Source organism: Heliconius melpomene, chromosome 14 (genome assembly GCF_056956725.1).
Source record: "Heliconius melpomene rosina isolate 202511_hmr_F chromosome 14, ASM5695672v1, whole genome shotgun sequence".
In the NCBI taxonomy this organism is placed as follows: domain Eukaryota; kingdom Metazoa; phylum Arthropoda; class Insecta; order Lepidoptera; family Nymphalidae; genus Heliconius; species Heliconius melpomene.
The window spans coordinates 1,830,155-1,856,869 of NC_140402.1; the positions used below are offsets into that span (position 1 = coordinate 1,830,155).

General features: G+C 33.1%; 2 protein-coding genes across 3 annotated transcripts in view; one reads left to right on the top strand and one right to left on the bottom strand.

The window, feature by feature from the left end:
- The window catches only part of LOC146531878 (zwei Ig domain protein zig-8-like), a 237,154-nt gene that overhangs the window by 51,170 nt on the left and 159,269 nt on the right, over positions 1 to 26,715 (top strand). The window lies entirely within an intron of this gene.
- Positions 1,484 to 25,554, bottom strand: LOC146531880 (synaptic vesicle glycoprotein 2B-like). The gene is made up of 10 exons (XM_085197347.1): positions 25,416 to 25,554; positions 20,657 to 20,887; positions 20,030 to 20,192; positions 17,854 to 18,035; positions 16,994 to 17,178; positions 8,835 to 9,013; positions 7,557 to 7,722; positions 5,934 to 6,208; positions 2,375 to 2,502; positions 1,484 to 1,723 (listed from the first exon to the last, which is right to left on the bottom strand). The coding sequence occupies exons 1-10, from the start codon at positions 25,450 to 25,452 to the stop codon at positions 1,671 to 1,673; spliced, it is 1,599 nt and encodes a 532-aa protein (XP_085053473.1). The 5' UTR covers positions 25,453 to 25,554; the 3' UTR covers positions 1,484 to 1,670.

Below are 26,715 nucleotides of genomic sequence, written 5' to 3' on the forward strand. Positions count from 1 at the left end.
AGAGCCGCGAGCCACCGAGCCGTTTTATCTTTATTTACAACAATATTTTTACTATGATTATCACACATTTACATTTATATTTTAATAACTAAAAATCGGATGTTTTTACAATTTATACATATTAAAAGAACATAAAAATATCTATCTATCTATGTATAAAACATTATACTATTTAAGTATTATCTATTATTAAATTACGAAAAATGCTGTTACGATGACGAATTTTACATGAGTTTTTACAATGAAAATTCTCTCTAAAATTAATTACACACATTAGGAATATACAAATCTGTTATTTTGTTACAGAAAACTATGACAAACAATAATTAATAATAAAATTTACTATACGGAAGTTACTATTATATAAAAAGCGATTAATGCGGCAAATCATAGTACAACTATACAAATAAGATATAAAGTCGAAAATTATTATCTAAAACGGAACCCAAATCTATTTATATTTATTATTTAATGTAATTACTTATTTACAAAGGAAAAAACACTATTAATTTAGAAAAGACACTAATAATAACATTCAAAATTACGAGAGTGGTATGACGTCACTTTTTGCCAAACTAAACAGTCTCTAACATGTTGTGACGAGTTCACAGCCGATGATGCGCGTCGGTTGTCGCGAACAAAAAGATAAAAATTACTTATATTCATTTTTTTAGGTCAGCAGTGTAGGCAGAGGGAACATGGGAACCCATTGTTAAGAAACTCCGTTTCCATAATGACACTTTCATTTCCCATTTTCCGCCATATTCCAGAGGCATTCCGTTACCAGAGCTTTAAAATGAAAATATTCAAATCGTTCGATATCAAGTGGGACTCGTAGACATAAAATATTTAAACCTATTTCCAGTTGAACCCCGATCCTGTTGCGTTTACAAACTAGGTTCAACGCAGATAAATAAATCTATTTATTTCTTTTCACACCCTCGTTCTCCATTCTGGAAATTAAAAATGCGGCGGTGTGCTCAGCACGCCATCAATCGAACTCGAAGAAAAGCGAAAAAAGCGATATCAAAAACTTCCTTAATATATTTCTACAAATTAAAATACCTCGAAGTCAGAAAAATTAAATTACTTCAAGAGTATACCTACCTACATAGTTTTAAAATGTATTATTTCAAATTGCTTCTTTGAATTCTTAAGCGATTTATATTATGTTTACTGTTAATGAAATTGTTCTTACTATTATATTATATGCAAATTGCTTATTTCTAATTCGTTTCTTTTTATTTCTTCCTTTATTTTATACTCAGAAACCAACAAAAACTAACAAAATAACAGTTATATATTTATTTATATATAAATGGATGGTTATCATAGCATAGCTTGGAAAATCTATAAAACATTTTATATTTAAAAATTATATTGTAAAATATAGTGAATTAAATATTATTTTTCTAGAAAATTAATCAACTTAAAAAAAGAAATATACATAATTTTTAAAATTTTAATTTATTAAAAAACAATATTTACAATTACTAAACCTACAACTTATAAGAAAAGTCTAATAAATACATTATTATTCTTAATTAAAAAAATAACACATGATTCGAATCTGCACCTTCACAATGACGATTTCTTATCACCAAGACATATAATTTCAACATATATGAATTAATATGTCTTGAAAATTAAGTACTTTGATATAAAATATTTTACAATTTCCTATTTTTCTTTGTTGGTATGGTGAAACTTAATAGAGTGACAACTGTAATCATAAGAAAATAATGAAAATTAGTATTGAATGCCGGAACCTAACGCCGCGTTTTGCCTCGTACATGTTTACTAAAAAAACGTAAATATATGATAGTGTGGAAATACGTTTCGTATTTCTTCACCCTTATATTAAGGAAATAGATAAAAATATTAAAGGACTAGGGAGTGTACAGAATATATTTTTTTTAATTAATGGTTGAAACCCTGCGGCTTCACGCTTATTTCCGCTTGGCTTGCGGCGGCGAGACGGGTAATCCTTTAGCTAGACATGCAGTTACACCATTATAATACAGTAGAAAATGTATTTTAAGCCAGGGTTGAGGGTTCTATTTCAGAAATGAAACATTTGTTTTTTTTTCCCTCTGTTAACAATCACGACGTTCCGTAACTCAATACCCAGTGCCTTCAGAATTCAGCAGGAAGTGGAGAATGCAAATGTCTTAATAGGAATGGAGTGTCATAATGCTAGGTTACCAGGTTCCCTCTGTCTACTTTTACTTCTTAGGATTTCTTTGTAAATAAATAAAAGTTACAGGCGTACATAGAAAATGAATGAAACAAAGGCGCTTCATACGGCCAGAGCAGAAAAATGTCTCCATGTCAATATATAACATTTTTTTTTTCGTATAATAAAATTGCTTACAAGCCATAGTTCCAGCAAGTGTGAAGAATGGGTACGCACAGCCCATATCCAGTAATATTGGGAACAGGACGTTCCCAACCAAAGTGCCGATACGACCAGATGTCATAGTTAATGATACAGCTAGTGACCTGAAATTAAAATAATTGTATGTATTAGAGGCTGTTGTGGCCCAGTGATTGTACTGGTTTTATTTTTATTTTTTAAAATTAAAATAATAATCAGCTTCACGCTGTATCCCGCGCACAGCAGGATAGGCAGAGGGAATCTAGTGTTAAAACACTCCGTTCCCCACTTTCTGCCGAATTCTGGATGCAAGGCGTGTTGAGTGGCAGAACTGAACGCCGCGGAAAATGGGAAACGGATCACTGGCTAAATGACAATATCTACACCATATTTAATAATCCATCAACAAACTTAATATTTTCCTTGAATATGAAGTAAAATTAAAACTATCTTACAAGCTACGGAGCGCAGCAGGAACGTGTCTAAGCATAATCAGCAATATCGATTAATGATTAGGATCGGTGGTTCTAAATTTCAAATTAGATATTGAGCTTTTAAAGAGAACAGTCGTGGTTCAAGAGTAAGCGTATCGCTGTAAGCGCGACAGGCTGTGAGTTCGATTCCCACTCGATGGAAAAAAATATTTTTCTTTTTTCCTTTTTCCCCTTATGAGTGGAGTACAGCGTAAAGTAAAGAAAAATCTAATAAAAATTGACCATCGTCGTGGCTCTGTGGAACAGCGTCTGGCTGTAAAGACGACGATTGTTCAGTTCTTATTCGGGGGAATAAATTACTTTAATTTCCCCGCTCTGGTAACAAGATTTCCCCTAGGTTTCTTTTGACTTCCCTGCGATATGGGGGTTAAGCGTGAAACTTATTTATTTATTTCTTTTAAAACAGGTACTAAACTATTTTTTGTATTATCCCGTTATAGCCGTAAAAAAACAATAAATTTTCTCAACTGGGAATGAACCCGCAACCTATCGCGTTTATAAACGCACGCTTGAGCCCTGCGCCACGAATGGCGTCAAAATATTGATATATCACCGTATGTAGACTCAACATGTTTATTAAACTAATTTTATTATGCAATTAATCAAAACTGTAATAATCTGTTGGCTTGCAGCCATAAATAACGAAGAAATGAATATCTTATGCTCTCAGATACTATGAAATTAGTTATTTGTTACCATAATTAATATTTATTGTATGTTGTTGATAGAGCTTGTTTGTTTAGCTTCTACAGATAGAGAAGATATGAGGAACATCGTTTTCGCGTTTTTTATCTTGTTTTTTTATTTATTCTTGCGTTACGTACAAGTAGGGTACAGGTTCAGAGTCAAGAGAGATTTTAGAGATAAAACACTCCGTTCACCGATATCCTGGTCTAATCGGCAATATAAAATAAGTGTAAACGGTTGTGGATTCGATTCGATTCCCACTCGGTGAAATATTTATTTCTCTGCTCTATCGAAGCAAACTATGACGTTGATTTCCGAGAATCCACACGAACAGCCTTCCGAATTTAAATTGGAAAATGGAGAGCGGAGCGTCTTAACTTTAGGCATGGTGAAGCTAAAAAAAAATAATCCGAACTAAACTCTTAAACTCTTTTCAACATTAAATATAGGTTACTTCTGTTCATATTAAACAATAGCACCAGAACTATTATTCCTATAGCTTAATTCATTAAGCAGTTCCAAAGATATGTCTTGTTTCAGAAATTCTATTCATATTCAAGTTTGCACTGGAGTTTCCCTGCGGTGGTCTGCCAGAGGATATGTACTGCACTCTGCTAGTCCATTATTGTTTGTGGTGTAAATATAGTTGAGAGCAACCGGTCTTAATTTACTTTAACCAACCCCTATATACATTTATCAAATATATTGATATGATTTACTTTATTTTTATTTGAATTGTATCCCGTATATAAAAAAGGTAGGCAGCGGGAACCTGTGAACCTAGTGAACCTGTTGTTCACCACTTTCCACCGAGCTGTATTGATATAGATTCTTATGTAATATTCCGTGCCTACTAGCGTTTTTAGTTATGATTAAACGGTCAGAATCAACAATTTGTTAAGATTTTATAATGATAGAAAATATAATAATAAGTGATATATTACAATTTCTCTCCGTGTCATAAATAAAATTAATTTAAAATTTCGACTACTCAACACGCATTTTGCATGCATGCAATTTTTGCGGAAAGTATAGGACGGAGTGTCTTGACACTAGATTTTTTATTACCTGCCCCGATTTGCGGGTTAAAGCGGGTAAGTGGATATAAAAACGGAACTGGCAAGGGCACAAGCGTGCACAACAAGTTTTGGATTCGATTTCCACTCAAGGAAATGACATTTTCATTGTTAGAAACTTGCCACTCAATGCCTCAAGAATTAAACGTAAAGTGGGGAATGGAAGAGTTAATATGAAAAGGAGTGCCTAAATTTAGTATTTTGCCTACCCTGCCTACCCCGCTATGTGCGGGATACAACGGGAAGTTAAAAAAAATTGATTACCCTCAAACCAGACTATACCCATAAAGTCTTATATGCACATGGTTATTAATTTATATTTTTACAGTGAAGTCGACTTGCCGGTAATCACGCGAATTTATCACGCCATAGCCTTTCCGGGTTGTTACACAGAACATGATTCACCATTTCTGTCTTCTGCTCATTGTTTAGAATACATATAGTGCTAGATATATATGTATGTATACTATGAATATTTACGAACCCTTTTCTTTTAGGGTTGTGTGAATTTTGAAATCTTTATGAAACTTTTATAATATAAATCTTCTTTTATTATCTTTAGATTACTTTTAAAAATATAATTCAAATTAAAATCCACGTTTCGTTTGGACAAACAAAAACGGGATACAGCGTGAAGCTAAGCGTGAAATAACGGGATCCTTACAGTTCATTTTGTTCTGCCTATCTGTCTCATTTTTGATGTGAGTCCAATCGCCATGTTCAATTATTATCAGTTTTTAAGAAAGAAGAAATTGAGAAGAAGGAATTGGCAAGAATAATGTAATTTGTGACTTAACTTTTATGATTTCTTTTTCCTCTTAGCCTCCAACGTAAAATCAGCACAAATTCGGAGGAAAATGGGCAACGGAATGTCTCAGCATCCTACGGGCAGATTTAGTCCTAGGAATCTATGGGTTCCCTTTGCCTACCTTGCTATGTTTGGGATACAAACGTGAAGCAAAAAAAACTAGTTGATATTTAAAATGTTGGTACGATATTAATGACTATTTGATTGCTACTTTCTACGAAAGTCCTAATTACTGTTTTAAAATTCAATGCCTATAGCATGAGCTACACCATAATGTTTGACCTTTTACGTTTACATTATGAACGCCATTGACTATGGGAATTGATATAAAATTAAATATTCCTTTATATTCTTCGTATTTCAATACAAATATTAACTTTCTTCTTTTATATATATTTATGCTCGCAATCATTTTCTCTTATATCTTCTATGTAAACACGAATTTCTGTTACTATTTCATTACAAGTATATATAAAGATATTTCAACTTACCTCGTTGTTGTAGGAAACAAATCGATCACCATAAATTGATTTAAACTCATCATTATCTGAGCGAGCGCGACGTTCGAAGAAAATAGGGCTACCATGGCAACCCTAGAGGTCGCCCATCTAAGGCCTAATGTCGCCGCTACACATATCATACCACACCCTGTATACAGGTTTTTTTTCCCTACTTTGTTTACTAATACTCCCCCTATTATATAGGGTATGATACATATAGATCCGAGTATAATACTGTTGATATAGGTCTCAGTACCGGCGACGTTCTGAAAAACAAAATTATATAAATATGTATTTTTTGGAAATTGTATTGAAATATTAAATCGAGGCCAATAATTAACGAGGCAAAGCGCAGCGTTAAGTACCGCCATTCAACACGCATTGGCCCCGGAATACGGCGGTTAATGGAGAAGTGTTTTAATGGGAACTACGTCTCTTACACTAGGTTCCCAGGTACCCCTTGCTATCTGTGGGATTTCTAAGAGCACACGAATTGAATTTTTATACGTTTTCTTAAAAAAAGTTCTTCCTTAAGTGTGAAATAGCACTTTATAAATGTTAAAACTAATAATTTTGCGAAAGGCGAAATTGAAAAGTTATTAAGACGCTATCGTGCCGCAATTAGGAAGTTTCTGACACAGTACACGCGATAGCCATACTTTTGGTTGTCTGGGGGGGTATGTTTATATTTAAAAGGTATTTACTTTCTATATCTACCTGTGAGGTCTTGTGGGGTAGTATGTCTAATTTTAAAAGCATTGGTTGTCAGTTCAATTTCCGTAAGAGTCAATGAATTATTTTAATTGCCGTAAAATATTTTAGATTGGGAAAGGCTCGCTCAGAACACCAAAAACTAAGAACAGAACAGAACTACAAATAAAAATTATTAGATATATACATACATATATCTATAGTAACGAAGGAATGGTTAAAACTTTAAAAATGAAAAAATATGAAAAATAAAAGAAAACGTATAAAAGTTTGAACGTAACAAGGCTTTTTAAATGTACAATAAATAACACTTTAAAAATTTTAAAACTAAAAAATATAAAATATACATGTAGGTAGTATAAACCGACGTCCTCTGGATATACGAGTACATATGTAAAATTCGAATCGATAGATGAATCCCGTGAATTTGGTTTGCAAATATTATCTAGACATTCTCTAAGGATTAGGTTTCGAAAATTGAATTTCTAAATTCACAGACGAAAAATAAATTGAATTTCAATATCAATACAGTATGTCAAATTTATATGTAAAACTAAGATACCTGTAGATATTTAAATTGGTCCTATTTATTTCTTGATTTTTTATCAAATTTATGAAATTAATAAAATAATAATGATCCTTTAGGGATATAAATTTAGCTTTTATCAGTTTCACGCGCTATATCGCATATAGCAGGGTAGGCATATGGAACCTAATGTTAATCTACATTCGCCGTTATTTATTAATATTTTAATTTCTTCCCTCTAGCACCAAAGGAAAACTGGCGTTGAGTTCTGCCACCCAACATGCAACATTTGGAAATTGGGAGAAAAGACAAAAACAGAATATTTTGACACTAATTCAGAACAAGCCTTAAATTATACAAAAATCCACAATACTCACCGGCACACAGGTTTCATTCTCCGTCCCATTGAGCCCCATGATCCTCCTCATTTTCAAGTCATATGTATACGCATCCAGCATCCCACATAAGCTCTGATTATCTTCACTACTATAATGTTCCACAATCGTCGACAGTTGAGGGAACCAAAGCCTAATTACGTTGAATCTGAAAACAGGAATATACTGTAATCTAGTACGCTCGGTCCTAATGAGTTAAACTTAATATCATTTGGGTAGTTGGAAATTGTAGAATTTATGTTTGAATTTGTGGGTAGTTGTAGATTTTTAAATAGTTTGAGGTAATTTGGAATAATTATTGATTGAGTTTATTATTTTTGGAATACATTCTGAAAATAATTTAATTTTTTCGTTTCAAAAATCATTCCTAATTTAAATATTAAAAGTGAGATAATGGTTAAAGAGTTAGAGTTTCGTCTAAAACTACTGGAATATTTTAAGAAAAAAGGCATCATAAAAAAAAGTAATACAACAGAATTATTAATTTTGTATTTCCTACGAAATATGACTGTTTGCCAACATATAAATTTTTCTCCATACTATGTAACAAAGCTTTGAACTCATAACCAAAACCGCAACTGTAAGAATATTGGGCCACGAGAGTCCCTTATTAAAATGAAATGAGAATTACTCTTGCCGATCCCATTTTCTTCTCAGGAAAGACAGTGTAGCGTTAAGATGAATGAATAGATAATTTCAATTAAGATTTCGATTCTATTCTTCTAAGAGATTTATTTATGTTTCATTTAAATAATACATTTTGGGTGACTCTTGGAGTTGAGTACTTAAGTAAGCTAATTAACAATGCTTTTAACGACATCAGTTTCAACGTCTATAGAGTTTTCCTGCAGATTCACGCTTTATCTCGCATTGGTTGGTAGATAGTCAAAACCTAGAGTTTCTTTCATCTCGTTTTTCACTTTCTTTGTATTGAGTAATGGAACTCAACGTGCTTTGGCTAGCCATATCGAGAAAATTGAAGTAATTCGCTGCCGTGTGGGGATAGAACCACCAAGCTAGGGATAGAAAACCAAAACTGTGGCATCAAAAGTCAAATGCTATTATTGCGTTACGATGACCTTATTATTTAATATATTAAAAAAAATCAGCTTCACGCTGTATCCCGCTCTCGGCAGAGGGAACCTAGTGTTAAGATATACCCTTCCTCACTTTCCGCTGAATTCTAGAGGCATTGCGTGGCGGAACTTAACGCCATAAAAATAATATAAATATATATGTTATAATAATATTTCTACTTACAAATTCATTATGAAGAAATTCGTCGCGCAGAATAACAATGCGTACAAGCCGAGCGGCCTGCGGAACATGGGCTTGACGTTTCGAAAACCCGCAATCAGCATGTCACTGAAGCCACCGGTCTTCTGTTCTGGTGACTCATCTATTGTCAATTTTGATTTGTCCTTCCACATGTTGTAGTACTGTAGAATATAATTAAATATCAAAGAAAATTTGTTCTTCTATAGTAGAAGAATTGGGGTTCGATTACCATTCCATGTGAAATAATTCACACATTTTCCATTTTGAGGTAGCCCTGACCTCAGTTAAAGACTACAGTGGGTCTCATCTTAGCTATTTACTTGATACAATATAGCCCAGTTGTCCTAGATAAATAGACTATTCAACATAAAAATATTTATTCTATTCGAATCTATAGTTCCTGAGATTAGCGCGTTCATGCAAACAAATTTTTTCAACTTTATAATATTAGTGTAAATATCCATAGCATTAATATGTATCAAATATAACTAAATTACATTAAGTAAGCTATGGTACAAATACCGTTATTACTTTCATTAATATTTATCAAAGAGAATGTTGCCAACTTCGCGAAAACAGGAAAACACATTAAAATATACACTTTAATGTATGCACGTAAATTGTACGTGTTTAATTATAAAGTTGTAAACAGAAAAGACGTTAGAAATTATTAAGTAGAATTGTTAATAATTTATTTTATTATTATTATTTTTTTATTTTAAGAAGAAGATGGAGGGGGGGAACTGGGGACGTTACGGTCGTGGATTTACAGTGAGAGAAACGATTACATATAAAAAATAGGAAATAATTAATGTTCAGTATAACAATAAGCTGAGAGCGATGCTAGGGAGGCCTCGTCGTTTGCATTTTGCATCTATGATGATTTTTATGCCATCAACACTAACTCATTAGCAAATGGGCATATAAAAAGAAGGAAGTTCCTCTGGAGGAACTGGAATAATATTTATACAAACAAATGATATTAAATTTTTTAAAAATCTGCTTCCTGCTGTATCCTGCACACAGCAGGGTAGGCAGAGGGAACCTCGTAAGGACACTCCGTTCCCCACTTTGTTTTCTTACCAAAGCGAGAGAATGAAGATAATTATTTCTCTCCCGTGGGAATCGAACCACATACACCCACCCTAGCCTTCATAGCCACGCCCTCGCCACGGCCTCTTATAATAAAATATAATTTTACTTAATAACCTTGAAAAAAGCATATATATATATATAATAAGAAGATCAGAACACAAGTAACACTAAACGTACTCGTACATTCCTCTCTATAAGACTACGAATGTACGAGTAAAGCCACAATTAAGATACTGTCTTGCGGCAGTAAGACGAATGGCGGTTTCGTAATAGATTTTCTATGTCACTTATTTTCTATTAAGTAGGTAAGACTTGACAACAATATTAATAGTATCATCGTTTCTCTCTTGTAAGTCAAAAGTCAATTATATATAATGTTTTGAGAATTGACTATTGAACAAAGACCGACGTGGGTAGTAGGTTCGATGATGATTTTTTTTTAAATTTTCATTTCTTCCTTCTCGAGTTTTCCTTTTGTCTCAAATCCAGGAGAACCAAAAAGCGGAGAACAGAGTAGGACATGTGGGAAAAAGCATAAAGTTGACTATTTAACATATTTTTAAATTGGATCAAAAAGGACGCTTAAGTAGGCCGTACTTAAGTAGCCTTAGTATGCCAGCCGTATATTATAAATGAAGTTTTTAGTTAACTTAGAAAACATAATAAATTCAATCCCTAAAATCTAATTTCTACCTTTGCTGTAAAATATATCTACGTTGAATAATTAAACCTAATATCTTTGCTAAATAAACTATAAAAGAGTCTTAAAATTATTTTTAATAACTATTTATATATCTCCCAGTATATAATACTTCGTCGATTTTTTGTTCTTATTTCGACGATATGACCTTCCTTTTGTCACGCAGTCGGGATAAAAGTAATATACATACATTATATATAAGCACACTATATTTGAATCGACTACCATTGAAAATGATGCTCTAGAAACAAATTAATATTCATGAATTGGTATACTCGTTCACAACTTTCATCTATTCAGAAGACACTTCCGAATTAGGATAGATAAACAATGAGACGCTAAAATTCACATAAAATTGTTATTGTAGAAGTGGCGTAACTGATATTTTACGAATTTCATAAAATAAATTGGAGTGAGAATTTAGCAGTTTCAATTTTTAACCTAGTTTCCCGCTTTCTGAGACATTGTAATTTGTACGGGATTTAACGCTGCGCCTCATCTTGCCGTGAGGCTACAATTCGCAACCATCGCGTTTCATTTGCACGCTCTGATGTCGAATCACTCAGTACGAAATACCTCCAGGATTCGGTGAAAAATGGAGAACGGAGACAGACTACTTACATTAGGTAACCTTCGCCTACCCTGGTATGTGACTCCAAAAAATAATGGCATTTACAGCGCCAAAATGACTTGATCTAATCTAACGGTACTTTTTATTTCACCCAAAAAAAAACATTCAAAAACAACAAATTATAACACATTTTCAATATAAGCCAGTTTAGCAGTTACACCCCTTGTGCTCCTCATACATACATCGTATATTCTAAGATGGTATCTAACTATGACACCAAAGCAATAAATATACGGAACCAATGGCGGCCATATTCACGCAATTTATACAACCAAAATGTTCTCGGTATTTCTGGAAAGAAATTCTCAGATTTATGTAGCCACCTTATATTGTTTTGCATGCTTCTAAATAGTATGGCCATAAACATTGGAATTTGGTGTCTTTTGTTCGCGTATATATTACTTTATTAATAATTGTTGGATCAGTTTGTAGCGTATCAGTTTATGGTTAGTTATGAAATGATAAGAAAAAGGTGTTAGGCAGAGGGAACCTGGGAACCTAGTTTGAAGACACTTCGTTTTCCATTAAGACATGTTCTTACCTCACTTTTCAGTGGAATTCAAATTCTTTGCCTCGTTACCAGAGGAAAATATTTGAATGAAAATATTTTATAGAACTAAAACTATAAATTTTTGGTGTCTCAATGGAATTTAGTAAGAGAGCGAACAGAGGGCCTTGACACTGGTTCTTTATGCTTACTCAGTTACATATAGAGTTATAGATAGCAATAAAATATCTTAGTTTCAACAAAATAAATAATTAAAAAAAGAAAAATAAATAAATAAAAGTAAATTAAATCTTTTATTTATTTGACGATAAAAAAAGTAAACATACACTCGGTAAAATACCTGAAGCACTCCTAGCATCAAAGTTAAGCCGCCGTCAGAACGTTACGTGATACAAATAAAAAAGTGTTCAGAATTTACGGTGTGTTTTTAACGTTAACGTTGTTGACGGGCAAATACCCCATATATCTTAATGGGTTCAATGCCTTCTCGGAGACATTTGGGGGAACTGTCAATGTTATTAAAATATTAGGCTAGCGACTGTAAACCACTACTTGAAAACCATGGATTTACACTCCAGGTAATGAAATATTTTTTTCGTTGGGTTCCGCCACCTCAACACGTAATGTCTCTAGAATTCGGCGGAAAGTGGAGAATGGAGGTGTCTTATTGGTAACTGAACGCTTTAGCACTACGTTCCCAGGTTCCCATTGCCTATTCTGCTATTTGCCAGACGTTGAATTCTGCTAAATATTTATCTCTAAAATTTTAGTAAATTTGGAAAACGGAGTGTCTTAACATTATATTCTCTTTGCCTATACCTAAATAATTATAATTATGTAGAAAAAACCAGCCTAATATCTGTAATTATTCATAAAAACCTGCTTCCTACCATCACAGTTAAGCCGTTACAAGAAAAAAGTTTTAAAAATTTATGTAGCGAGCTCGTTATGGCGATCGGTGACGTCGTTCCCTAAATTATGTATGGGTTGTGCTTGTGTAGAGAAAGAAGATTTATTCGCATAGCATTTCTGTCTCTCTCCCTCTCCGCTTCACGTTGTATCCCGCAAATAGTATTGTGGAAAGAGAGAGCCTAGTGTTAAAACACTCCGCTCCCCACTTTCCGCTGGATTCTGCAGGTATTCCGTGTTGGAAAAACGAAAATATCAAATATTTAATTTCCTCCAGTGGGAATCGAACCCACAAGCACCACGACTTGCCTATATGTATAGCATTTAGCTTCCGTTTAAATACTTGTAGCAATAAAAGTTACTGACATCCGTGTAACGGATATTTTTTTATAAGTCGTTTTTTTACTGTAAATATTTTATTACTGGAATATATGTTAGTTTTGAACGAATCCGTAGAAACGCGCTTTTAATATTTTTGTATGTAATTTCGATATTATCCTATTCTAATTTTTAAAAATTGAAAAGTTTATTTCGTTGACCATGCTAATCTCAGAAGCCATATAGGGTAGGCAGAAGGAACTTAGTGTTAGGACACTCCGTTCCCCACTTTCTACTTTTGTATAGTAGAGCTTAACGATACGCTGTAGGACATGCTCTAAATTATTTAAGAATAAAGCCTAAAATATTCTATTTAAATGATATCAAGATGGAAGACAACTAGCTGATGTCATGTCACGCCTTCTATAAATTGGTTAATGATAGCCCTGTCATAACAACTTTCGTAGTACAAATTGTTCTAAAATATTTCAATATTGTTTTTAGTTAGTTAGATTACTACTTCTTTTATTTGATATATGGTTTATTTAAATCAGCTTCACGCTGTATCCCGCACACAGCAGGGTAGGCAGAGGGAACCTAGTGTTAAGAGACTCCGTTCCCCATTTTCCGCCGAATTCTGGAGGCATTGCGTGTTGCCTCGACACCAGAGCCAAGAAATGAAAATATAAATGTAAATAAATATTTCATTTTCTCGAATGAGGATCGAACCCACAACCGTCGCGTTACAGTCACACCCTTGTGCCGCTGCGCCACGACGGCCTAAAACTGTTAGCTTGGCTGAAACATTTAATTTCAATGTAATATAGATATTGTCACGAAAGTCATTCAGATTAGTAAACAAATGATTATGTAGTTCAAGCGGGCAAAGCCACGACCGGATCGCTTGTCTATAATAATTCCAATCAAAACGAAACCAACCACTAGGCTTAATTAAAAAACCACACACCGATAAGATTAATATCTAAAATTCTTAATAATAAAATAAATGACACCAAATAATCAACCCTAGTGTTTATAGGGGATGTTTATCATCGATAAGGTATATGATTAAAAGCTAATATATTGTTGAAATAATGAACGTGAACGGTGTGACACGCGCTCCTGATTACTTCCCTTCACGCGAGCCTCCCTGAAGTTACTCGTGGGGGTCGCTAATAAAATAAAATTAAAAGTAAACAAAATTACCGCTGATGTTTTTAAGGGGTGTCTGGCGGCAGTCGTATTTTTTTGTTTACTTATAATTATTATGAAAAATACAAAGCTTTATGTTTTAGCCACGTAATAGGGAAAACAGATGGAACCTTAAAGATTAAGAATTTTCCACCCGGATTTCAGATATTGCGTGGTTAGTAGCGGAACTTAACGCCGCGAATTTTCTTTTCAGAGTGATAAAATGCTATTGTTTAAATGTAAACGCAAAAGGTTTAGGGTTCAATTACCACTCGAGGAAATTAAATATTTAATGTTTTCATTTCTTCACTTTGGTAACAATGCAAAACGTGGCGTTGAGTTTCGCCATTCAACACTTAATTCCTTCAGAATTCACCCGAAAATGGGGAGCGGAAGCGTCGAAGAGGGAACGGAATGTTTGAGTGAAAAGGATAAAATATTTGATCAATCCTCCGAGTTTGAACCCATAAGTTCCAGTGTAGAACTGTGTCACTGCGCTATGACGGCCTCAATAAAATTAAAGGTAAACAAAGTTATCGTTGAAGCTTTTAAGGAGTTTCGGGCATCTGTTGTTAATGTTTTATATAATATTTAGATATTTCCTTATCATTAATTTTATGTAAATTAATTTTACCGTTCCTAGACTTTAAAGCTTCAGCTTTACATTGTCTTCCGAGGCAAGGCCGGCAGAGAAAACTGAATGCTAAGACACTCTGTTCCCAATTTGTCACCGAAACCTCAAGGCATTGCGTGTTGAGTGGCGTAACTTAACGATGTTCTTTTGACACCAAAGTTTTTGTAAAACTTTCATAATTTTGAGTAAAATTAGTGATAAACTTTTCTACGTTAAAAGTTATATATTGGCACGATTTGCTTCAGTTTTGAATTTAGGTTACGGATATAATATTTATATAGGTTGTACTATAAATATTACGTCTATTTAGATTGACACAAGTCTGTTTCTTAGTCGTAATACATTTTTTAGGGTCCCGCTGTATCCCGCACACTGCAGGTTGGCAGAGGGAACCTAGTTAAGATACTCCGCTTTCCATTTTTCGCCGAAATCTGGAGGTATTGTGTGTTGATTGGCGATACTCAAAGCCGCGCTTTCCCTCGACACCAGAGTGAAGAAATGAATATATCAAATATTTCATGTCTTCGAGTGAAAATCGAACCAGCTACCTAGCAAGTTAGCGTTACTGTCACTCTTTGTCCTCCTATATTTATATAACTCTGAAAATTATTGAGAAAAAAATGAAATTTACCCAATTAATTCAAATAAGTATTAGAATATATTTATATGTCTTAAAAAAACGAAAACTGAAATTACATTTTATATTTATATAGAATTATATAAAGGATTCCACCAGCTTATTCCATCTGAGCTAACGAAATCGTGAAATATCTTAACACATTTCATATTTTACCAGCTTTAATATGAAAAATTCAGTGGAAATTCTTTATAAAATCTCAGGACTATTACCAAGAACTGCCTCGAGGTTGACGGCGATGGAACATACAGAAATGAATATTTAATAAGGCTTTTAACAGAGAAAACAATGTCTCAAGCTCCTAGAATAGGGTACGGAGGGTTTTTTTTGTGATGCCCCCAAAGAAAATGATAATGCCTTTAAAATTTTAATAAATCCATTTGTTTACGAAATGAATCTCTACTCTTTTAGTTGTTGTTACTATGAAGTTTATGTAGGTATATGGATAAAGGTTTATCGCATTCGTAGAGCAAATAAATTTGTATAGGATGGAGTCTATATTAAATAAATAAATTATTATTTATTAATATTATCATTTATTCGCTCTGGTAACAAGGCAAAGCGCGGCGTTGAGTTCTGCAACACAAACCCAATGCCTCGAGAATCCGTGAAAAATGGGAAACGGAGTGTCTTAACATTAGGTTTTCTTTGCTTATCCTCTCACCATCGTTCCGCCACGTTTCACCATCATCAAGTTTAGTTATGTTCCAATATAAAATGTTCAATTATAATTATATTCTTAATCAAAGGTGCTGTTGGAATGAAGCCAAGCTAAATATTTTACACTCTCTATACGCGAAGTGCACTCAATACAGTATATAATTTAGTAGAAATGGAAAATTCCGAATTTTTCCATTTCCGTAGGAGTTTTGAGATATCTCAGTTCTCCCCTTTCTCAGCCCAGTAGTTCCTTCAGTGTGTTGTTTTATAATCGAAAAAGTTTTATAAATATAGACAAAAATATCAATATTAAAATGAAAGTGTAAAATATAATTTTACCATACAATATACACTGTTTTTCTCATTAATACAGAAAATACGTTATTTTTTTTATTTTAATTAAAAATTTGCACACTGCATAAATAGTGTGAAAATATTTGGCTTGGCTTCCTTCCAATAGCACCTTTGATTATGCTCGTATAATTGTTATGTGACTGAAATGAATTTGCTCAACCGCCGTCAGCTTGGCGCTGGTTAACCATAAAAATGTTAAAGATAATTTACTACTCACCTATGTTTTCGTATGTAAAATAAATTTAGTTTCAAAAATGATATATAAGGTTGTTAGATAAATATCTTTAAGTTATTAGCTGTTATTTTGGCCAGTCGTGGTGCAGAGGTTGTAGGTTCGATTCCCACTCGATGAAATTATATATTTAATATTTTCATTTGTTAGCTCTGGTCTTGAGGCAAAGTGCGGCGTTGAGTTCTGCTACTCAACATGCAATGCCTCCAGAATGGTGGAAAATGGGAGCCGGAATTCAGCGTCACATAAAAAAAAATAAAAATCGTACTTACCGGAAACGTCTCAGCTGGTTTTCCTGTATTCTTTTTGTATATAGAAATGAATACGTTCCTAGCTTCATCATAACGTCCTTGAGTTACGTAGTATTTAGGACTATCAGGTAGGAATATGTATAGGAAACTCGCCAGAAGCGACCACATCGACATGATGAAAAGATAGTAGTTCCATGTGTTGAATACTGAAAAAATATAAGTTATTAACTAACATATAATATAGAGGTGAGAGTGCGACTGTAAATGCTTTGGGTAAGGCTTTGGGTTCGATTCCCACTTGAGGACATTAAATATTTAATATTTTCAATTCCTCTAGGCGTTTTAATGGGAACGAAATATCATAACACTAGATTCCCAGGTTCCCTCCGGCGTGAAGCTAAGTAGAAACAGTAACAGTTACATAATTTAGTATTATATTTCGCTATCTTAGTGGAATAGCAATTTCTAACTGTACACAGTAAATCTAGGTCTGGATTTCCATTGAAGTGAAAGAAAGAGACTGATTGAAAGAAAAATATTTACATTATTTAGCTTTCGTTCATAAAAAGCAGAAAAGATAAAAGTACACTGAAATATATAAAATGTAATACCTATTTATCATTACATATTTTCTGAGGTCATCGTGGTGCAGCTGCACTGTAAACACGACGGTTGTTTGTTCGATTACCAGTCGAGGGAACTAATTACTTTCATTTTCTTTCTCTAGTAACAAAGCAAAGCTTATATCTACCTTCATTTTAAGACACAGTTCCCCACGTTCCGCCAAATTCTGGAGGCATTGCATGTTGATTGGCGTAACTCAACGCCGCATGACTCTTAAACATCAATAAATTTCTAAAACATAAAAAAACGTCTCCTACCTATATAACCATTAAAAAGTGAGTGTTTCCATTGTTGTGGTAGGATAAGCCACGCTGTTAAGGCCACTACCACTTGAGATATCGAAGCGAATGATGACTGTAGAATCATTATTCTGTCTCTTATTCCATTGTGACAGAATTCTGATGTTAGTGTTATAACTGGAGTGAAAGATACTGAAAACCTAAAATAAAATGGAATAAATAATATTATTTTATTTTTAATCTTTGTGGTCGTCATGACGTAATGACCATAGCATCTGACTCTGGGTTCGATTCTTATTCTGGGGAATTAATTATTTTTATTTCTTCGGTCTAGTAACAAAATTAAGTTCCACGTTGAGTTCCACCATTCAATATGCTATGTCTCGAAAATTGTATCTTTAAGTATCTTTCATTTTATATCCATATTGAAGGCGTGAAAAAAATTGTAGAACGCCATCGCCATTTGGATCGCATCAGCCATATTAGATTACGATACTAATATACTAACAAATGTAACAATGTTACTGTGTTGTCATTTGAAATATGGATGAGAAAAAAATAATATCAATCCATCGATCTACAGAATTGTGGTAAGGTTTTAATTAGCCATTGATTTGAACAACGTCGACGAAGTTAGAGCTAAATAAAACTGTTTAAGTGGGTAGTTGCGATTTGTTGATTGGAAACTGTGGTAGTATATTCGATTTTACCGCAGGAAAATAACACGCCACTCATAGCGAAGGGGCAGGAGTTCGATACCCGCTCAAAGAAATGAAATATTATTATTTTCTTATTTTTCGCTCTGGCGTCGATGCAAAGCGCGGGGTTGAGTTCCAACACTCAACACGCAATGTCTCCAGAATTCGACGGAAAGTAGGGAAAGTGTCCTAACACTAGATTCCGAGGTTCCCTCTGCCTACACTGCTATAAGCAATAGGTAAAGCTAAAAAGAAAAAAAATCCATTTTTGAAAAATCTAATTGAATATTTAAACAATTTTTTGAATTTTAAACATAACACGCACATAATATTAGTAAAATTTCGACGTACATAACAGTTCTCCTGACTACTTCATAACACTGTCTGTAGCAGATTCTGAAGATGAAAACTTCAATTAATAATAATATAATGTTATAATTGAAATTGTTGCGAGCTCATCCTTGGTTTAAAGTTTTACGCCACAGTCATATATATAGCAATATATTAAACTTAGCCTAGCGCTAATATACATACTAAGTAAAATGCCATTTATTTAACTTATAATATGAGATTAGATATATTTCTATGTTTTACTTTAACCATAACGTGAGGTCAATGTAGCCCACTCTTAATTTTACTTAATTACTCGATTATTATTTAATACTAACGGCCCGCCCGCGGCTTCGCCCGCTGGAACTACTTGATTATTCATTTAATAAACAGAATTGACTGACAGTCAAATCGATGCGGATAACCAGTTATGTAAAGAGTAGAAGCATCATCACACTTTTCATTATCTGTCCTTTTTTAACTTACATTAAAAGTTTTACTTATAATAATAATTAAAAAATGTTCCCTATACCACATTCTAATACCGCAAAACTTCAAAGAAATCAACGAAGGAACTAAATAAATCTGAATATTTCATGGCTAAGTATGAGAAGAATTCATGTTTTCTTTTGTGCCCTAAAATAAACTTATCAAATGTCTGAATTCTGATACACGCCAAAGTTTTATTAGGCAAGACTTTAGACAGAGTTGCTATTACAAAAATAGGAACTAGCTAAATCGCTGTTCTATTTACATACTACTTTTAGCATGTCCAAAATATAATATGAGTCTTTCGAGATTGAAAATAAACATAGCGTTGCTTTGGATATACAGTTTTGTATAAAGTGACAGTTTAAAATTATTGTTTTGTATGCTTCACTTCTTTTTCTGAAGGATAGGTAAAAAAAAAACAATTTTAAGACTTACTAGAATATGGAGAACGGATTATCTTAACACTATTCTCCACTTTCCGTGGAGTTCCGTTCATGTTTCGAGATATTACATATTAAGTGACGAAATGTTGTGTCCTGTATACTAGAGCGGAGGCATGAAAATAAATCTAAACTATAATAATTTTTCTGAGTGGGAATCGAACACATGACCATCGCTAGATGTCAGAAAAATAGCTAGATCTATACAAAATACGATTTAATACTTTTACTTACAGCATTCCTTCAAAGAATTTAGCTGTCACCAACACGGAATATGTCTGACTGGACCCGCCCAATATCGTGAAAATAAACAATCCACCGTAGCCTGATACTATGAAAAATTTGCGGCCAAATGTGTCTGACAGGAATCCACCGACAATGGAGAATAATGTCATTCCTGAAATAAAATCAATATTACAAGTTGATTTCGTACAAAACATTGTGAAGGTAAAGTTTGATCATATAACAATTATAGGCTTATCTTTTTGTATCTTTCACGCTTGTGAAGTCTCTTAGTACCTTTGAGGTGCTCAAATTAAAGAAATGAAAATAATATTCTAATATAATACAGGTTAAGCAAATGTTAAATCATCTTCTATTAGCTGCCTTCTATTAGACATGTTCCATATTAGAAACTTAGTGTAAATAATTTAAGTAAATGCTAAATTTTCGTTATAAAATATTATAACTTAAATTTCTTCCAATTGCCATAACGTTTTAGACAAGAGAAACCAAAAGTGATGAAATGAAAATTATTTATTTTCCCGATTGGCATTGAACCCACAAGCATCAATTACATTTACGATCATATACTCTCTCACTACACCATGACTGCTATATCAAATATAATATTAATTTTACCAATATATGGCGCAGCATTAAGCAATCCTTTCTGCAGAAGGTTCATATCAAGGTCGCATTCAGCAATCGGCAGGATATACGAGGTAGAGTTCGTCATGACCATGCCAGATACTAAGGCCACAAAGGCCGAGCACAGCAGTTGGATATGGAATAGGCCGAAACCACATGCTTTCAGTGCAAGATTGACATCTTCCATTGCCGATCGAGATTGGTCTTTAACGTCATCGTTGCCTGAAACAGAATGAGAGTTTTATTAATTTGTGTTCTGCAATAATACGAAAAGTATATTCTTTCTGATATAAGATACTTCGTTCCCATTAAGACACTTGCGTTCCTCACTTTCCGCCAAATTCTCGATGCCACGCTTAGCTCCGTTACCAGAACGAGGAAATAAAAATATTAAATATTTCATTCCCCCGATCGGGAATTGAAGTCACAACCGACGCTTTTACAGTTACACGCCTACGCCACGTTAGCCTCAATTAAATATTTTTTTAAATAATTTAATTTATGCATTTTATATATAACATTTTAAGAGTCCTTGCGGCTTTACAGCATCGATGGAACTTTAGTGAAACGCGAAGTACCCTCCACTAACCAATATAATTTGCTACTAACTGAAATAGTACCATTATAAACTAATTCACAGATTTTATTATGAAAAATTCTACGAGTATTTATTGTGTATATTTAATAGTTCTCTTATTGTGTTTGATATATTTTTTACATAATAATAAAATTGAGATAAGGCTTCTATTTTCTTTTGTTCCCTCTGGTAACAAGGCAATGTATGGCGTTGAGCGCAAAACGCAATTGCTCGAAAATACGGCGAAAATTCATTGTGATGACTTAACACTAGGTTCCCTTTGTTGTTTTCTTTAAAAAAAATGTTGACTTCCTAAATTTCATAATAAAAAATTAAGTGAATTATTTCAATATGATTTTAAAAGACTGCCACGCGGTTTTCACCTGCTTTTTCTTATGACAAACTACTGTATACACACAAGATGTAAATATAAGGCTTGTAATTAATAGATAAGATAAGATAAGAAACAATTACAGTAGCCAAATATCTTTACAAATATTTGTTAGTTTATTACTATTATACTCGGGTTGTTATATAATAAATCAATATTGTTTTTGCGACTCTAAGAAGACGCAAACTAGATATATGTATAATTTACATCTATTAAGTACCTCCATATTACCAAATGTGTCCATATATCCCCCATGTCTATGTGGGGGGGAATGAAACCAATTTATCAATTTCTTAAGGCACTGTGTGTTGAATGGTGAAACATAACGCCGCGATTCATCATATTACCAATGTGAGTAAAAATTTTAATTTAGGAAATAAAAATAAATAATATAATGTTTACTAATATAATAAAAAAAATCAGTTTCCAGTACGTTATGCCTCGATCTTTTAAATTACAGAACAGATTTTAATGTGGTTTTTACTAATAGACATAGCTTATAGTCACACGCTTGTGCCTGACCCCTCCACGGCCTTTCGCTTCAATTCGCTTCGCTTTTATCATCCAAAATTAAATTTATAATATTCCAATATCACAATAGTCAAGAACCATTTCTAATAACGTCGAAGGATCCTTCAATAGACTATTATACAAAAACTCATATCTCAGTAACTCTCGGACGTAGTAATTAAAAATTTCAAATCGATTCCTGCGATATAATAGATTGAAACAAACAATGGAACGGTGAAAGGAGAAACTCATTTGGCTTTTGAATATTTTGAATCTAGATTAAACAAGTCTGGTGAAATATGTATTTGTTATCTTTATTTATATTGTGAAGGTCGTGATGCAGCAGAGGATCTGACTGAAATATTTTCACTTTGGTTATAAGACAAAGCACGGTGTTGAGTTTCGCTAACTCAATACGAAATGTCTCGAAAATTGTGTGAAAAATCGAGTGTCTGAACTCAAAGTTCTTTTTACGCTATTTTCCTATGAGTAAAAATGTGTGAATCTGTTTTTTTCTCCTTATTTTAAATAATTTTGGGAAACAGATATCTTTCATTAGGACTCTCTGTTTACAGAGTGCTTTTGAAATAGTGAAATTCTGCACAACGTAGAAACGTTCGTAGGCACGAGTAAATATATTATGAATATAATAAAAAAAAAAGTTGATAACGGAGAATGGAGAAGAAAAGAAACTACTTAGCATTGTATGGATTCACCGCATGAAAGCGTTGGAGTGTTCAAAGCAGTGTCTGGATACTTGTGATTCAAGTGTAGTTTTAATTAACACTCATCACATTTCAGGAATTTTGATATTTCTAAGCTCCTCCTCCTAAGAGTAGGCAGAGGGAACCTATTGTCAAGACATGCTCTACACTTTCCGCCGAATTCTGAAGACATTGCAAAGTGGCAGAACTCTACGCTCGGCTTTGCCTCGACACCAAAGCGAAGAAATTAATGCAATAAATAATACATATCCTTGTGTTAAAATCGTACCCGCAACCTGTCGCGTCCACACAACCAACATTTCAAATACTCTTAAATAACGAATGATGCTACAAAATTATATCTATGCAATTTCAATTAATTAATATTTATAGTCGTATTTCAGTATTTTAGTATAATTTCAGTATTTAATGGTGTATATATTATTAACACGTGGAAATTTAACAAATAATAGTATATTAATACTGGAACATAATGTAGATGTAAAATTTCATACAATTTAAATCAAACGTGAAAATTTAAACTATTTTAATCGAAGCGCTGTTTACATAAGTTAATAGCCAATCGAAATAAATTGTATTTTGTATTTTACTAGCTTTCCGATCGCGACTTTTCACGCTTTCACTACAATAATGTAATTGTTTTTTTTTTTCAGCTTCACGCTGTATCCCGCAAATACTAGGGTAGACAGAGGGAACCTAAGAACCTTGAGACTCTTCCGTTCGCCACTTTCCACCAAATTCTGAAGGCATTGGGTGTTGAGTGCTGTCGAGAATTAATTTAATGTATTAATATATTATATGGATAGATATCGTCGTAGCATATTGCCATAGCGACTGACTATAAAAACGATGGTTCTAGATTCGATTCCCACATGAGGGAATAATTTTGATAACAAGGCAAAATGCAACATTGATGTCTCAGTAATTGGACAGAAAATGGCAACGGAGTGTTTCAGCACTATCTTCTTTCTTTCTAACTATATAAACAAAAGTAATATAATGGAAATATTATTTTAAACAAGTATCTTTAAAAAGGCAGCAAGTTAAGCTTACGATGGTACTTAAGTTTAAGTTTAACCAACCCAAGTCGCAACTGGCCCTTAACTCGATCTAGTAAATCTCTAAATACTAATCCGACTGAAGTGACATAAACTTACTCGTGAAGTAGGTCAGTCTGTTGAATCAATAATTCTCTGAGGGAAGTTTACAATTTCATTGTTGGATGGCTGTCTTATTAAATAAAAGTAGTGTTAATGCACTCCGCTTCGAACTTTCTGCTGAATTCTGGAGGCATTGCGGGTTGAGTGGTGGTGATAAGATACAAGAGGGAAGAAATAAAAACGTTTCATTCCACTTTCTACCTAATCTTCAAATATCTCATGTTGAATGACGGTGGGACGGGACGGGGAGCTAAAAATAATTTAAGTATAGAGTTCCCCGGAGAGATTCAAACTCAAAACTATAGTGTTTACAGTCAAATCAACACTGGGCGACGAAGATATTTGTTTTGTATGTAGATTTTAATACAAATATTTACAATGATCGTTTAGAGATTTTACAGTTAAAAACTAAAAAAAATAAACATTTAGCGGTTTAGCGGATTCTGTTTAAAAATAAATAATTTAAAAAAATCATAATAAAAAATCTATTTTCTCTCAATACAAGAAGAGAAAAATAAAAAGCAACTTTATTGTTTTGATTTTCAGCTTACAGAGAAGTTCAAGATGGAACCTAGAGTTAAGACACCCCGTTTATCACATTTCATCCAAATTTAAAGACATAGCGTGTTGAATGGAAGCACTCAACGCCGTATATTGTCTTATTGCTATAGCGAGAAAATTTAAATTATTCATTCACTTATACTGATTGAAAATTTAATAATAAATCAAAGCCAACAGTAATTAGTATTTAAATGTATTCGCGTAGAGAGCACTCGCGATGGGGAAACTTGTTAATTAAACAAATTAAAATCACTTTTCTTCGAGTTTTATAAGCTGATATTTTTTTCATGGATGCCAGTTTTACATACTAACAGTATAAAAGTGGTTTGTTTGGTTGAACGATCTAATCTCAAGAACTAGTGGTACGAATACTATCTTTCACTTCTTTTGTATCGATAGTCCATTTATTGGGGAAGGCTATTGGCTATATTAATTTGCGGTAATTGTTTTGAGAGGTGCGGTAAGGGAAAATAACGAAATTTCTCCAGGGAAGGATAAATATAGAACATTACGTTTAACAATCAAAGAAAATAAAAGGAAACATTTCACCTCATAATATTTTGATAACTTTTTTTTAGAAAAATTTACACAGTACCTGATAAATAATATCGTCATTTATTTATAGATACAAATAAATATATATATTTTTTTACATTTATGACGAAGATAGCGAGATGATAAAGTTTAGATATGTTTAGATATGTATTAGTATTTTAAAATACTATTTCGTTATAGAAAACCTAAGAAAATTTAACTTAAAGCGAAATTCAACCTAAAAACAACACTATATTAAAAACAAAATATGAGTACATATTAAAAAACACACCTGTCTCGGCCAACGCTTGCAAATTCACTTCACTCATTTTTATTTTTACTTAACATCAGTTAAAAAAAATTAAATTAACTGTTTTAAATAACTTTAGTTCTCATTTGGTTCATTGTAACCTAACCGAGTTGTTCTCAAGCACTAAGCTTCGTTATATCATAAGAGATGGAGACTGGTTGTTTATATTAATTAGTTATTATCTTGTAACCTTGGTTCAACCAGTATATAAAGATACCACCTATCTTTAGATTTGGGCTAAAAGAGAGAGCTCTTTTAGACTGGACACCCTATTAACTTTAGATAAAATTGACGAAACAGCTATTTGTCTACGTAATATGGCAAACTACTGATAATGAGGATGTAAGATTTTCTGCGCTAGTATTACATTTCGCGTGTAAATTCAAAAATGGTTAAAATATGGAGGATGTGGGTTCGAATCCAATATAAGAAAAAATGTAGCAATATATTCTATAAACACAAAATGAAAATGAAGTAAGGGTCACATCACATTATATCTGTTCAAAGGAATGTTGGTATAAGCCACATCGTTCTCTTCTTTGTATCTTCAAAAATATATTTTAGCTTTGAAAGCAATCTAACTCTCTAACTGAACCACGAAACCGAATATATTATAAATATTATTCATCTTCTCCATAGGCCAGGAGGTTTTGGCGCAGGGCCACCAGCATCTGGCTGTAAACTAGACGATTATGGGTTCAACTATTATTCTAAGTTATTACTTATTTTCATTTCTCTCTCTCTCTCTGCTAGGCAAATCGCAGTGTTAAGTTCCGCTTCCCAACACACAATCTTTCGAAAATTGGGCGACACGTCAGGAATAGAGTATCTTAACACTAGGTTCCCTGCGTTTAAGAGGCTTTCTATATTCCGAATACAGCTTGAAGGTTAATTAATTCAAATTATATTCATATTTTGGCAAAAAAACGTAATTAATCATTTTTAGTATCAAAATAGCCCTATAAGATACGGTATTAAAGTCATACGCTTATGCTAATTTTATTCGGGCAGGGCGCAACGATAGCGGCTATCAATTTGCATTAGTTATGGTATAATTCATACGAATCTTTTTATAGATGGTCTTGAAATGTGTAAATTTTTGATTTACTGCTTCCTAGTAAGATTTTGATATAGAAATCTTTAAAAAATGTTTATTATATGGATAATATGTTATGTGTTATGTTTAATGGCGGAACTTAACGCCGAAAATAATTCTTTCATTAGATAGACATGGAACCCTAACCATAGCATTAAAAATCAGGCCCCGTCGATGTCCCCCAAA

Coding starts and splice junctions, on each gene's coding strand:
- LOC146531880 (XM_085197347.1), bottom strand. CDS start 25,452: ATGAGTGAAGTGAATTTGCAAGCGTTGGCCGAGACAG. Junction 6,209..7,556: donor AGAATGAAACCTGTGTGCCG/GTGAGTATTGTG, acceptor TTTGTTTTTCAG/AACGTCGCCGGTACTGAGAC. Junction 1,724..2,374: donor ACTTGCTGGAACTATGGCTT/GTAAGCAATTTT, acceptor TTATGATTACAG/TTGTCACTCTATTAAGTTTC.